The following is a 15,964-nucleotide window of genomic DNA, read 5'->3' as shown; positions in this document are numbered from 1 at the left end:
CAGCTCTGGGCTCAGGGACACTGGGCACAACAGACAGCAAAGGTAAGGGTGGCACTGAAAACAAGGGGCCAAGGGCTGCAAGGAACAACAGACTCATGGAACTTACTACATCCTGATGTCAGAACATCAGTGGCCAGGTGTGCAGCTCCCAGGGGGAAGACTGAAAAACTAAATGGTGCTAAAAAAAAATATATTAGCCATACAGACATCTTGAGCGTCTTCCTCCAATAAAGAAGGTGGCTTGCCCCCAACCTTATGGTGAAGCCCACTACAGACAAGCCTCACTCACTTACAGAGCTTTTTAGTGCCTCACTCTTACATGAAAAAATAGACAAAGATAAAACAAGATCCTTGAAGAAAACCTCTAGTCTGGGAGAATCATTTTGAAAAGAAAAAGAGGAACTCAGAGGAAACAGAAACAATGCAGGGAGCACAGAAAAACCTCAAAACAAACAAAGTCTAAAATCCAGGAGTAATGAGAGAAGATAATATAAAACAACAGCAACAGGATGTATGAAAAAGCAGTGGTCAGAAAAATGAGAAAAAGCTCTTGAAAATTAAAAATATTATTATCAAAATTCAATAGAAGGGTGGAAGGGGAAAAAAAAAACCACCTAGGAAATATCTCAGGAACTAGAACCAAAAGGCAAAGAAATAAAAAGATAAGAAAATTACAGGTTCTACCCACAGTGCTCAACATTCAATTAATAGGAGTTGTACAAAGAAAAAAGTACAAACTAGGAGATTTAAGTATGGGAGGATGAGTGTTCTCTCAAATGTTTAGATTGAAAAGTCCCCTGAGTACCAATTGCAATCATTGTTGCTTTTGTTGTGGTCATCCGTTTACAATGCTTGGTGTCAGTTTATTTATCTCTTGTAAAAATAAAATACAGTGTGTGTGTGTGTGTGTGTGTGTGAAAAACAAAAAAGTCCCCTGAGTACCCATCACAAGAAAAAAGAACAAAACTAACCATGCCAAGACACATCATTCTGAAATTCCAGAACACCAAGGATAAAAGGACTATCCTGAAAGCTTCCAGGAGAAAGAAGAAAAAGATATATATGAAGGAACAGTAATCAAAAAGGTATCAGGTTTCTCGACAACACTGGAAGCCTAAAAACAAAGGAACATTGCTTTCAAAATTCTAAGAGAAAAATCTTTTCTAACAGTCTATAGTCACCCAAGCAGTCAAGCATAAAGGTAGAATAAAAGTGTCTGACTTGCGTGGGATCAAAAATTTGCCTCTCCTGAGACGGGAGCTAGATGATGTACCCCAGCAAAATGGTCTAATAAATCAAGGAAGAGAAAGACCTGGGATCCAGGAAATGAGAGATCTAATACAAAAGAATAGCAAGGGAATCAGGATAAAAACTGTCGAGTTGGCCTAGAGAACAGTCAGTTCAGATGGGAGCGAGAGAGCTCTGGGAAGGAAAGCTTCAGGAAAAAATAATACTAAGACATTATGTGTTTAAGTGCTTGGAAAATAATATTCATAGACATTTAACAGATTTATAGGTTACATTTGGGAGAAAATGTACAGAAGGCAAAGTAAGCAATTTTTTTTAAAAAGGCAATTATTAGCTCAAAGAAAAATAAAATGCCAGACAAGAAAAAAAGTAATCACCATAATAATCAAAATTTGTAGTCTAGTTATATTGAGAAATGGAGAGAGGGGCAGAGGGGAGGGTAATGCAAACACTAATGTCCTCATTTACCATAGCAAGATGTCAAGAGATGATACCTAAAATGGATAAATTAAGAAATAACAGTGTAGGGGCTTCCCTGGTGGCGCAGTGGTTGAGAGTCCGCCTGCCGGTGCAGGGGACACGGGTTCGAGCCCTGGTCCGGGAGGATCCCACATGCCACAGAGCAACTAAGCCCATGTGCTACAACTACTGAAGTCCGCATGCCTAGAGCCCGTGCTCTGCAACAAGAGAGGCCACCACAGTGAGAAGCCAGCACACCGCAACGAAGACACAACACAGCCAAAAATAAATAAATAAATTTATTTAAAAAAAAAAAAAAGAAATAACAGTGTATTACTTAGAAGTATGTAGGTAAACATGACAGAGAAAGCTAAATAGAGCTGAAAGTGGTGGTCTGTGGACAGAAGGGCTGAGAGCAGAGGGGAGGGAGGCTGCTGCTCTACTTTAACCCTTTTGTACTACACTGTACGACTTAACTGTACATGTATTACTTTTGATACTGCACTGTACGACTTAACTGTACACATATTACTTATGATACTGCACTGTACAACTTAACTGTACACGTATTACTTTTGATACTGCACTGTACGACTTAACTGTACACATATTACTTATGATACTGCACTGTATGACTTAACTGTACACATATTACTTTTTGAAAACATGAATTAATCTTTAAAAGGTAAATTGATATAACAGTCATATCAATTCATGAAGTTGCCTAAACCATTTTCTTATCTTTAAAAAAAATGCCTATAATCTATTACATGAAATAAAAATTACAATAGCACTTTATCATTTGGGGCCAGGCACCTACTGAATTCCCTGTATACTACAAGGCTAATTTGCAGAGCCAATGGTATGTGTCCTCTACTAGAGAATGTAATTTCAAAGCTGGCCAAAATTTATCATCTATATGTTAACAGATCCAGATACCTACAGAGCCAGAAAAGAGAGGGCATCTGGTCCTGCTGATCTCCTACACAGAGGCAAAGTCTGATCCATAAGACTGGTCCCCTCACTGGCTCAAGCATTTCACTGTATTTTGAAATGCATTTCTGAAATCAGTTTTCAATGTCAAATGAAAACAACATATGGAAATAATGTATGTGAAACTACATATTCTCTAAAACTAACATACCAAACACATTTTTTTATTATTCATTCTGTCACAAACTCAGACTTGTTCAGACCTACTTTGGTGAAAAACACCTAATGAAGCTATTAGGCTTTATCTATTCTACAGTCTTCAGCTAAATATTGGCACTGCGCTCCTACCTCCAAATGAGAAGAAAGGGTAGTGGGGAGAAGGATTAGAACTACTGAAGTCAAAGAAGATTACTAAATCAGAGTCAAAATGGTCCACTTTTGCCTTGGAAGACCAGACACAAATAACTACAGAAAAATTATCCGGGGTTTATATTGTTTCAAAAATAACTTTCCTTAAGAAGTTGATTATACACAGAATGAACACAAAAGCCATGAATCACTTAAGAAAAATTCTGGCATCCAATATTCCATTTATTTAATATAGCAAGATCTGATGCAATTCCACGCCTTTGCCAGCAACCTGATAAGCAAATCCATGGTTAAACAGTAGAGGGATTTTCAAAAGAAATGAATCAAGTCATAAATGTAAACACCACACAACTATTATTTCAAAACAAAAGTGTATGCAAGATAAGAAAAGGTGCATATATATATATTTTTTATAGGAAGCACTCCCTCCCATAAATAAATGAAACAATTAAGAGGTTAAGGGACCTCTTATTATCAAAGACTTTACTCAGAGTGGAGGTTTAGTATCTGCACTGTACAATTCTTTTCCTAGTTTTTGTGGTATATAATATAGGTTAGCACTAAAGCACAAAGTTGGGCATGGGGGTGTGCGAAATTACAACAGTTGTATTTACTGGTGTGCTGGGAAACTATTCTTTTAAAATCAACAGGACTTTTTAGGAAGAAATGGAAAGAAAAAGCAAACTGGGCACATACTTATACTCTGCTTAAAGGGCTAGATACCCAAGATTACAGAAAATAGGAATCTGTAAACTCCGATAGCTGCTCTAATTATTTAACACAAACCAAGAGTTGGAAATTTTTTACAACCAATAGGTCCAATTTTAAAATCGGACCCACATTTCCCCAAAAATCTCTATTAATTATTCAAAGAAAAAAGCCTGAAAAATATTTTTTAAATGAGGTTCTAAAAAGACTATACACAAACAAAACACTTAAAATAACTGAAATGAAACTGATGCAGTTAAATTAAATTAGAATTAAATTCTCACAGCATGAATGTTGAGCTCTGGCAGCAACTTCATACCCATAAGGTGAAGCTTGAGCCAGTTGTTGCAAACAATTTCTCCAATGTTAATACAGCTCACAATTAACATTCAAAATAATTCAAATGGAAACTAGAGTTAATCTCAATTTTACTGTGTGACACTAAAACTTAAAAATCACTCAATCAATAATATAAGTGTCGGCCCCAGAGTGTCTAAGTTATATAGAAGTTCTTTTTCAAAAATATTATATTAGAATATATCTCTAACATGTTATCTATCAATTATCCCAAGGAAACATTCCATCACCAAAAAAAATTTGCTCCCTAGAAATTTCAGCAGGATCTTCACAAACTTGGACCAAAATCCTACCATCCCAATATTGTACAACAAATGTTCAAGACAAAGGAATGGACAATAATCTATTATCTAAAAAAGAAAACCCGAGTGTGGTCAGTAAGGATAAAGATTTAAAGAAGCTAAATCAACAAGGGTACTATCCTACAATCAGTTACATTAAACCTGCAAGAACATGACAGTTAATCACTAGCCTGCTCTTCCTGGTGATGAGAATAGTATAAGAACAGTCCATAAAATTAAGAGTCTTCAGGGCAGGTCAAGGATAAACAGGCAAGCAGATTTCTACAAGGCTGCCTTAAACCCAGCTAGAACAAAGAAAAAATATCAGGAAAGAACATCTACTCAAAATGGAAAACAGCCCACTGATAGAGCTATTCAATCCTAAAGTACAAAGTCTCCAGAAAAAATCCAGTTGGTTATAATATCTTTTCAAAGACACAAGCTGGTTCATATTCAAAATAAACTCTCAATTCCCTCCTCAAAAGAGTCTTATAAAATTTAATTAGCTAGCATTGATTAATGGTGAAGTATTTAGATAAACACAAACACAACTACAAACTTCATTTTCCAATGTCCAAGTTTAATTTCAACAATAGTTTTCAAAATCTGAAACTGCCATCTTAAGCTTATCTGCATTTTATGTATCTGTAAATAGCATACATATATACCTAATTTTCAGTATGTCTTAAGAAGGGGCGGGGAAGAAGGGAGGGAAATCTGTTTTAAGCCCTGCAGTCTGAAGACTATAATTAATTTTTACAAGAAATATAATTGGAAAATCTTAGAATATAACTAGATGGAATCAACAAAGTACCCTGCCTAAAAGCAAAGATTCAAATAACCTCTGAGCTACCAGAGGCAAAAGCAAAATTCCCTTTCTTAGGAATTCTCTCCCTCTCCCACCCCACAACAAACCCACCTCCAAAAAGAATCTCCTCCAGCAGAAACAAAATGAAAAAATGGGAGGGGGCAACTTCAAGAAGTGAAGCACATTTATAAAATAACCAAAAGCTAACTGCATTTTATCCAGAGCTATGGTGAGAAGGCTGACTCATGATATCTGAACTAAAGTAATGTGAATTTCAGCCTACAAAAAAACTAGACCTGAACCGAAATTCAGACATTCAAAAACAGTGTTTTTCCAACTGTATTAACAATCGAGTTCCACCTTGGTGGCACTTTAATCAATAAACAGGGGGAGGAAGGGCTAATCAAATACAGAAAACTAAAATTATTTTCAAAAGGTAGAATTTAAAATGTACTTTCACATCAAAAATCTTCAAAGGAATTATTCAGAGTATGTTTCCAAACACTTACAATCCTTTAACTTATCAAGCAGTAAATGACTAGATGGCAAAACAAAGACCCTGCTTTTACAAAGGCAAGCCAGAAGTATGGTTTGAATAGTATTTGAATTTAAACTTTCGGCTATCGCTAATGCCCCCAAGCATCTTGAGCAACTCTGTTAATCTTTGTCTCAGTTTCACAATCCATGAAACAGGAAAAACTACAAGGATGGGTAGTTAATTAAATTAGTCAGGATTAAATGCTAGCCAACTGCTCTGAAGTTACTTTATGTTGTTCTCAGTTCTCCTCCTACTGAGTAAAACTAATAGATGAGAAAACATCTGGAATTACTATATATACTAACATCTGCAGACTCACAGCAGTTAAAAGATGATCTCTGTTTACAAATTTCTAAGCCAAAGATCATTCAACAATCAGAAAGATTTCAGGATACAACTGCAATGAACAATTTTTAGGTAAATTTCCTTTCATTGTGAAAGATACCTACTCTTAGCTACATTCTCAAAACAGACTGTTACAAATCACAGAACATCTTGAGAGGTCTTGGCACAAAACAATTCTAGGTAAGATGAACAAGCTGTTCCTGTTGTTAATGGTATTCTCAGCATTCTAAGCTGTCAATCAAGGTAAGCTTCATCACAAATAAACCCTCCAAAAAGTACTAGCCCCTGCTGAGAATCTAAGTACTTCCTCCTCAGCCATCTGTCCAGGAAAGCTCTATTAATACACCTAGAATGCAGTTGCTCTCATGTGTAAAGGAGCTATGAATAAACATAAAACACTAAAATACATTAAACAGTATATATTTTCCACTTCAAACATTAATAAACTACTACCCAAGTCTATATGGATGCCTAGGTTGAACACAAAACCCATAGGTTGGACACTAATTTTTTTTTTCAAAGAAGGAAAATATATAATACAGCTCAAGAAGGGGGAAATGGATCAAAAAGAAAAAACAAAGCAGGTTGGGGGAAATGTACTGATATTTGTAAATTACTCCCTGATGGAAGAGGGACTCAATTAAATTTTAAAACAGGAATTTAAATTACTCAATGAGCTACAAACTAAATTACTCACTGTTCTGCTTACTGAGCTACAAACACTAGAAAAACATAAGTATTACCAAATTGAGTTTAAAGGATCCAAAATTAATCTATTATATTCCAGTAAAGAAGGAAATTGCATAAATTTCAAAGAGGAAAAAGTAGGCTGGTATAAGAGCCTAAGGGTAATGCTGTAAAAGCAAAGAATGATGAGAATGAGTTATTCTGAGGATAAATGAATAACAAGAAACAGAAACAAAGAGTTCAAATTCTCCCATCAATCCCATCCTTTCTCCTGCTTAGGCCAAGGATATTCTTTGTATACTAAGAATACCATCAGAAAATAACTTTTGATCCATGTGTCAAAACTTCACAACAGCAAAATGTTAGGCTTAATCCCTAGACTTCAGCCTCTTCAAACAAACACATGGAGCACATTCTAAATTCCAGGTCCTTCACATGTACTACCAATTATTCAGAGACTTTGGAAATATGCTTAGGCTGCTTTAAGGTTCTGCGGGCTGGGACTGGGGGTGGATACTGCCAGAAAAACTAGAAAGACAATTACATTTGACTTAAGCGTACAAATATTATTTTTTAAAAAGTTTAAATTCTTCAGAAAAGCATATAAAAATCAAACGTTGATCTTCAAAATTAATGTGAAAAAAGTATCACCTGTCCATTGATTTTTAACTGCCCCATCCACATTTACTTCTAAAAATGGCCACCTGCCCACCTATAAACACAGAATGTCAAACGAATACAAATTCGTTGTGGTAACAACATTGCAGATGGTCCGTTGCTCACAATCCAGTCAAAGTTTACTTTACAGACTAAAAACTGGAAGTGAGGACTGGTGAAAGCATTCTGGGGAGAAGCTCACTTACTTTCCATTTATTTTAAACATAAAGTTTAAGGCCATTCCAGCCACCATCCAAGTGGAAGAAAGTTCCTTCATTCATTAAGCAAATATTTACTGAGTGTCTTATTATACACTAGGCACTTAATAAATATTTCATACAGGGTTATTACTAAAAAGCAGTAAACGCATTTGACCTTATGATGAACAAATGACTGGTCCTACCTAGAAAATTTAGTCTACTGGGCATACAAGAGTCTTCTTTAGATTTAGGTTGTGAGAGAAATACGATACAAAATAACCCATCATCCCATCAAGGTGGTTTCTCACCTTTATCACAAGCTTTATCACAAACTACAGATTTATTACCAATGACAAGGAATCAATAATCAGAACACCATCCTACTAAATGGATCTTCTCTCCAATATCCACCCCAAACTGCAAAACATTTACTTAATCTACACTTACTTTTCTTTTTTAAAAAAAATTTATTTATTTATTTTTGGCTGCATTGGGTCTTCGTTGCTGCACACGGGCTTTTCTCTAGTTGCTTGAAGCGGGGGCTACTCTTTGTTGCGGTGCGCGGGCTTCTTATTGCGGTGTCTTCTCTTGTTGAGGAGTGCAGGCTCTACGCACGTGAGCTCAGTAGTTGCGGTGCACGGGCTTAATTGCTCCGCGGCATGCGGGATCTTCCCGGACCAGGGCTCGAACCCATGTCCCCTGAATTGGCAGGTGGATTCTTAACCACTGTGCTACCAGGGAAGTCCCTACACTTACTTTCCTTAGGTAACGTGAGGGCAAGCATGTACTAGAAACTTTAAGAAGCCTTCTCGGACTTCCCTGGTGGAGCAGCAGTTAAGAATCCGCCTGCTGAGCCTGTGCTCTAGAGCCTGAGAGCCACAACTACTGAAGCCCCTGCGCCTAGACCCCGTGCTCCGCAACAAAGAGAAGCCACAGCAATGAGAAACCCGCGGGCCGCAACGAAAAGCAGCCCCCGCTAGCGGCAACTAGAGAAAGCCCGCGTGCAGCAATGAAGACCCATTGCAGGAAGACCCAATGCAGCCAAAAATTAATTAATTAATTTTTTTTTTTTTTTTAAAGAGAGGCCTTCTCAACTCTTTGAAGAATTAATCACGGAAAAATTCTCATGCCTATGCTATTAAAATATCTCCAATTTAACTGGCTACTTAACCCAAACGCTTGAAGTCTTTGGCTTTCCTTAGTTATTAAAACAGTTGTGTTTAGGGCAGCCTTTTAAACAATTTGGGTTTTCTCCCCAGTATTTTGCCACTGGTTTAACTCTTTTACCCACAAAAATATGAAATGCCCAAGCCTCCAGATTCTGAAAATAACCTCTGATATGTGCACTTAACAAAAACCTTGAGAGAATGTCCTAGTTTTTTTTTTTTTAACTTTTTCATTTAAAATGAGAATGCCTAGGGACTTCCCTGGTGGCACAGTGGTTAAGAATCCGCCTGCCAGTGCAGGGGAGACGGGTTCAATCCCTGGTCTGGGAAGATTCCCACATGTCGCAGAGCAACTAAGCCTGTGTGCCACAACTACTGAGCCTGCGCTCTAAAGCCTATGAGCCACAACTACTGAGCCCACATGCCACAACTACTGAAGCCCATGCGCCTAGAGCCCGTGCTCCGCAACAAGAGAAGCCCCCGCTCACTGCAACTAGAGAAAGCCCGCGTGCAGCAATGAAGACCCAACGTAGCCAAAAATAAATAAATACGTATGAGAATGCCTTTAGCAAAATTAGACATAAATCAACTTTTAACCTCATTAGGAGATTGCTATTTTCAACATCTACCTTAAACCACAACATGGATTAATCTTCTAAACAGTTAGTTTCCTCTCTCTCCCCAACTAGATTAGACTGTAACTTTTTTGAGAGCAAGGGACTGACTACTGGACCCCATGGTCCCAGCTAATACATTTTATAAACTCTGTAAGTCTCCACACAGACATAAATGCTGCTAGTTTTAAGGCCTTAAGGGATTCTTTAATATTTTAAAGCTATTTTGATCAGAGCAGGTGTCCTTAACTGTTACTATCGTTGTATACAAGTGGGTTCTCAAAGTGTGATCCTGAGGCCTGAGAGTTTCCAAAATCCCTGCATGGGGTACATGAGCTCAAACTATTTTCATAAATAACATTGATGTTATTACTTTTATTCTTTACCCTCATTCTCTCACTAGCATGCAGTGGAGTTTTCCAGAAGCTACATGATGTATGATATCTCAAGAGACTGAATGCAAAAGCAGATATGAAAATCCAGCTGTCTTCTATTAAGCCAGACAACAGAGTTGCAAAAATTAAAATAATGCCAATCTTCTCACCAATTTTTTTGTTTTGAAAACTATAGTTATTTTATACAAACTATTATGTTAACAGGTAATGGGTTTATTATTGCTAAATAAATATATATTAAAAAATTTTTCTGTTTTAATTCCTAGTACAGCAAATATCGATATAAGCTGTACAGACAAAGGCTCTTTGGGTTCTTAATAATTTTAAGAGGGTAAAGGGGTCCTGAAGACAAAAAGCTTGAGAACCACTGTGGTAGGTACACAATTATAAAACATATACAATAATACATACCAAGGGCTTCCCATAGATAAGAAGCTCAAGTTAATTGTGAAGTATAATTACTTCTTACACCCCTAATCTTGTTGAATAATATATCTCTTTGAAAAGCATAATTCAGCATAAAGCCAGTCCATCCCAGGCCCTATCTAAGGGGCCTTAGATATTTATTGAGAGTCCGCTTTATAAAGATGTTCTGGCCTATAATATCACCTATTACTTGAATAGTGTTTGGAGTTTCTCAAAGTTTTCACAAAAATTACCTTGTTCATCCTAACAACAACCTGTGAAGTAAATGTGAAGTATTACTCCCACCCCCCCTTTTTTTTTTAACAGATGACATAATGAAACCGATGCTCCAAGGAAACAGAACTACCTTCAAGGATGTATTGCTACCTAGGAGAACCTAGGATGTTGGTCTTTTGCAATTTCCTTGGCTGCCTTAAGGCTGTTTCACTGCAGTGTAACTGCAAGTTCCCAAAGAAAACAAGGCAAGGGCATTAATTTTATTGTCCCAGTGCCAAAACAGATTTTTCCCTCCCTAATAAGAATGTAATCAGACTCAATACTTGGTCACCGCATTATTCCACACACTGGCTACCCAAAAAGAAGGAAAAAGAAAGAAAGAAATTAAGGAAGAAATTCGAGAGTGCTGGAGAATAAATGCCAGAATACATAACCCTCCAAGATGATGAATTAGTCAAGGACTCACAGCTTTTTTTTTTTTTTTTACACCCCACATTTGTTTATTTATTTATTTTTGGCTGTGTTGGGTCTTCGCCTCTGTGCGAGGGCCTTCTCCAGTTGCGGCAAGCGGGGGCCACCCCTCATCGTGGTGCGCGGGCCTCCCACTACCGCAGCCTCTCCTGTTGCGGAGCACAGGCTCCAGGCGCGCAGGCTCAGCAGTTGTGGCTCACAGTTGCTCCGCGGCACGTGGGATCCTCCCAGACCAGGGCTCGAACCCGTGTACCCGTGTACCCTGCACTAGCAGGCAGACTCTCAACCACCGTGCCACCAGGGAAGCCCTCACAGCTTTAATAATCATTTAATCACTGAAACAACAGGCAGGCAAGAACAAGATCAAGCTCAATACAAAAACATGAGACTATATCAATGAATGGATGCCAAGAAGTTAAAGCGGAAGGCCCACATGAAATGGGTTCAACTCATAGAACATGAGCAAAAGGAAAAAACCCACATAAAGTTGCAAAACTAGCTTTATTGGTTCTACAAATCCACGCACATGACTAAAATCACCCTTCCAAAGCAATGTCAGAGACAAACTTCGTTGCAAGATGCAAAGATGACATCCTAGCCCTTGGATAGAAATCACCCCTCCCTTAGGACTACACATACTAGTTTGTTCTTTTTATCAGCACAAGCCTCTTAGTTATGCTCCAATTTAACTAAAGTTCCTCAAGAGATGCTCAATTTTCTGCATCTCTTTTCCACACCCAAGTGGACGCCCTGACTGACAAAGGCAAGACTGACTCACAACAGGATATCTGCCACTTGCATAAACTCTTTTCCTTTTTTTAGATGCATGTGACCAATGAGGCCATTTTAAAATTTGATGTGATTTTACCTAGAAACAGCCAGAAGTGTGCTGTCTGCTTTGTATCTATCCCTGTAGTTTACCACAGATGAGCAGAAGTAATTTCATCATTCCTCATGAGGTATGCTTTTCCTAGTGTTTACTTTGGTCCTTTTTTTTTCAATCCCTGGGGCGGGGGTTACAGTTACAGCACCACAGCTCTAGCTACAATTATAGATAATACAACACCAACTAGTTTGTAAAGCAATTTGACACACCTTATTTGTTGTTTCATACTCAACATTCACTGTAGAAGAGACATTCGTAGGTAAGTTTCTACACCCTCATAAAAGAACTGCAATACCGCACCATAAAACCAATTAACCGGATAATCTTTATGGGCTTTATGCAGAAAAAAAAAAATCTGACTTTACAAAGGCAAGCAAAGCATCAAACCTCTGAGAGCTCAAGGAAACCGCAGTTATTTCCATTTCTTATCCCAGGGTACATTTTTCTTTGTGGCCTTACCTGGGTTTTTCTCCAAGGACATAATCAACATTTAAGAAGTAATCTGTCAAAAGTGTCAAGGCATTCTCTAAACTATCCTCCCAGCTCCGGCCCACAATGAGAAATGTCACACAGCTAAGTCGTACCATTGCTGTTTTCTTCCTTTTATTTCTTCAAACGAACTTAAGATTTTTTGAAATGCACAATTCAAATTCTACACTACAACGCAAACTACCACTGATCATCTCAAAGCTGATAAACAAAGACTCTATCGGCGGCACCAGGGCCCTACCAGGAAGTAATCAAAGCAGTGTGGCCGGTGCGATCTTAAGTCGCTAGAGCAGACAATAAGAGGACACTGGGGCTTCCGAGGGGCCCGGCAGGAGGAGATAAGATGCTTAAGCAATGCAAAAACATTACATAAACCTAATAACCGTCCTACAGCACATGGACTCGGAAATCCCAAAGCAATTTCAAACAAACAAAAATATGTGTAAGGCAACGCGAGCCGCCCCTCCAAAGCAGCTGCTCTATCAGCCTTCTGAGCTTTTTCAGACCGCAGCCTGTTTTCAAACTTCACCTTCCCTGGCTGATGAAAGACTCCGACCTCGGCCGCCCGAGTTCTGAGCACCCCTCGAGGTCCCGGCTCCTGCTCGCCCGGCGTGGATCTGGTCGCCGGAGCATGGGGGGAAGCGAAAGGAAGCGGGTCCGGGGCAGGTAGCGAAGGGCCCCAGCGCGCCCTGCAGCCCAGACAAAGCTGCGCCCCTGAGAGGCGCTTTTCCCGTCCGGTCTAGGAGGGGACGCAACTAGGGCCCCGCCACACGTGCGGCCGCCTTGTGGGGGCCGGACACCCACCCCCGCGGCCCCCGACCCGGCGACACAGACCAGCACAACCCCCGGGCACTGCAGGGCGGCGCGGGGGCGCAAGCCGCAGGCCAGGGTCCCCGCTCGCCGCCGTCCCCACGAGCTCGTGGCCCCCGCGGTCTCTATCCCTCGCGGGCCTCTCCTTCGCCGGCCGGACCGTCGGGCCGCGGGAAACAAAGGAGCCGCCGCCGCCGCCGCCGCTCCGCCCGCCTCGCCGCGTACCCCTCCCCAGCCGCCGGGCCCGGCTCGCCCGCACCGCTCCCCGAGTCCGCGCGCCGACTGCCCGCGGCCCCTAGACGGCAGGCCCGGCAGAGCCGGGGCCTCGGGTGCGCTTCAGGGCCGCCTGGGGCCGCACTCACCGCTGCAGCACCAGGACGACGGGGAGCCGTTGGGGAACTTGGCTGAGTCCGGGGCGATGCAGACGCTGGAGCTCAGGTGCGGACACTCCATGGCCACGAGGAGGGCGGCGAGGAGGACTGAGGCTCCGAGACCAGGCGCGGGGGTGGGGCGGAGGAGGGACTCCGAAGGCTCTGCCTGGGGTCGCTCCTCGCCGGGCGCTCGGCCGACGGCGGCTGCGTCCCGAGCCCTTGCGTTAAAGAAAGCAAAAGCTTCCGGGCGCCGGGTTTTCCCGCCCGCCGTCTCCCGACGCCCGGCTCCGGAAAACGTGGTGCTCCGGGATCCGGGTTCTGCCGCCACCCCTAGGCTGGGGGCTTCCGTCTTCCCAGGCCGGCCCCTCCCCTCCCCTGGGCAGGCCCCGCCTACAGGCCCGGCCCCGCCCCCGTCCTCTCCCGCGGGGTGGGGTCCCCGCGCTCGCAAGCTGGTGGCCCAGAGTCGGACTGCGCTCGGAAGTGACTTTCCCAACTCCGCTGCCCGCGGCAGCCGCGGCTTCCCCCGGCCCCGGGTAGGGTGGGGCGCCAAGCCGGGGCACGCCGGGCCGGTCCGCTGTTTTTACCCCGGCCCGGCGAGCGCTCGCAGTCAGAGAAGACTGACCCTGCGTAGTGTGTGGAGGCCTGACTACACTGCGGTAGAAAATCTGGCCACACAAGAAAGTGTGAAGAAGAAAATAAAAACCACCCGGGCAGACAGACAGCCCCCATTTTACGCACGAAGGCACAAGCTCAGAGAGGTTAAGGGCCTGGCCCCCGGTGGCCCAGCGGGCTGCATAGGTCCCAGAGCAGTACTGGTTTAGTGGTCTGCTCCCTGCGGCAGGTACGATACTGACTGGATTCTAGGTTCTGAACACGTGGCCTTTGCCAGCCACCTGGGTGCAGAGTGCGGGGGACGATCGTGAATCTGGGTTCAAACCCCGTCACTGTGACTCACCATCTGCATTACCTCCAGCACGTGATCGGACATTCATACCTCACCCTCCGGTGTAAGTTTAAATGAGCTAACTGTAACCTGGGTGTGCTGAGCGGGGCGGTCCCGGTTACCAGGCGATAAAAAGGGAAGGGATCTAACATTTGTTAAACACCTGCTGCTGTCTCCTAGCCAGGCACTTAACACACAGTACCTCATTTAAACCTCGCACCACACCGCCAGCTGCTGTAACCATCCTCTTTTTTACCGCAGGGGAAACCGAGTCTGTAATTGGTTGATCCGTGCCGGGATTGGATCCCCGCCTCTCTAACCCCTTCGTAGAAAAGAGGATAGGGCAAGCCTCCAGCGGCCGCTAGGGCAAGCGTTACACCCTAGCGAGCCTGCTATCTCTCCGGGGCACGGCCTTGAGGACGTCCCGGGCTATTACGAACATTGCCTCAAAGTTGAGGCTCCTTGTAAAACCCGGCGAAGGAGCAACAGGGCCAGGAGGCGAGTAGGGGGAGGGGGAGGCTGATGTGGCAATCCTGCGGGCTGGGCGAGAGGAGGAAGGAAGGTCAGGAAATGATTAACTGGGCCGGGCCGGGTAGTGGTTAGAGCAGGCACCTCCCCGCAGTGCAGTCCTGGAGCAGTCCAGGGATGCCCTCTCAGTCACTTAGGACGCCTCGCCATCCTCCCCACCACCCGCCACCTCTCGGTTTCGGCCGCGCACTCCTCTGCCTAACGGTGTCCACTCACCTGCGGCCTCTCTGCCGACACTTTCCTCCCCCCCCCCACCCCCTTCGCCAACTCCCGGAGTATTTCCAGTTCCTCTGTCAACGCTCTTTGATTGCTCCCCAAGTTTTACTTGACTGCTTTAGAGCAAGCCATCTTGAGGTTTTATGGCAGTGACGAGTTGTGGAAAGTGCTGCTGCTCAAATCCTAACCCTGCTGCCTACTTGATGACCAACTTTAGCAAGTGTCTCTAGTCCTCCCAAGCCTTTTTTATCCGTAAAACTGGGAAAATAATACCTATCTCTCAAGGAAGATGCGAGAATTCGTGAGAATTGCCACCCCGTAGTAGACAGTCAATAATTTATAGCTTTTTTCTTTTTAATGACAGCAAGTGAGAGAATAATTCCTAGGAAGAGGGAGGATAAACAATAAATGTGACCTCTGCCCAGGCTGTCCCAACCCGCTCCTCCTATCAACCGATTCTTTTTCAAGGCCTGGCTGTATTAACCTCTGTTTCCTTCCAGAAACCTACCCCCCATTTACGATCCATGCCCCTTCATTTAGCCATGAAACATGCCCTGAACTCACGCCGGTCTTTTATCCTAGCATGTAACGGTTCCTTTTTCACCCTCGCAAAGACTCAGTTTCCTTATCATCTAGACCTCAGCTTAAACATCACTTCCTCAGGGAGGCCTTTCCTGACCCTGCCCCAACTCCAGGTTACCTCCAGGTGTGTGATGCCCTTGTCTGCCCCCATATTCTGCCTTTTTAAAAACACTCTTCAGGCACGTAATTATTTGTTCAATGTCTGTCTTCCCCTTGGAGGTCCATAAGGGTAGCAAAAAAGTCTGTCTGGTTTCCTGCTGT

At 42.7% G+C, this 15,964-nt stretch overlaps 1 protein-coding gene across 3 annotated transcripts in view; it reads right to left on the bottom strand.

Moving 5' to 3' along the window:
• USP3 (ubiquitin specific peptidase 3) overlaps positions 1 to 13,516 on the bottom strand; it is a gene marked incomplete at its 5' end in the record, with an annotated part of 97,394 nt that extends 83,878 nt beyond the window's left edge. For all 3 annotated transcript variants that reach the window (XM_079699506.1, XM_079699507.1, XM_079699508.1), the window contains one exon: positions 13,426 to 13,516. In XM_079699506.1, coding sequence (XP_079555632.1) covers positions 13,426 to 13,516 — 91 coding nt within the window. The remainder of the gene's footprint in view (positions 1 to 13,425) is intronic.
• Positions 13,517 to 15,964: the final 2,448 nt, after the last annotated feature.

This window comes from Hyperoodon ampullatus (genome assembly GCF_949752795.1).
Source record: "Hyperoodon ampullatus genome assembly, chromosome: 3".
Taxonomy (NCBI): domain Eukaryota; kingdom Metazoa; phylum Chordata; class Mammalia; order Artiodactyla; family Ziphiidae; genus Hyperoodon; species Hyperoodon ampullatus.
Note: the sequence above shows the minus strand (reverse complement) of the source record. Positions and strands in the feature narration are given on the sequence as shown.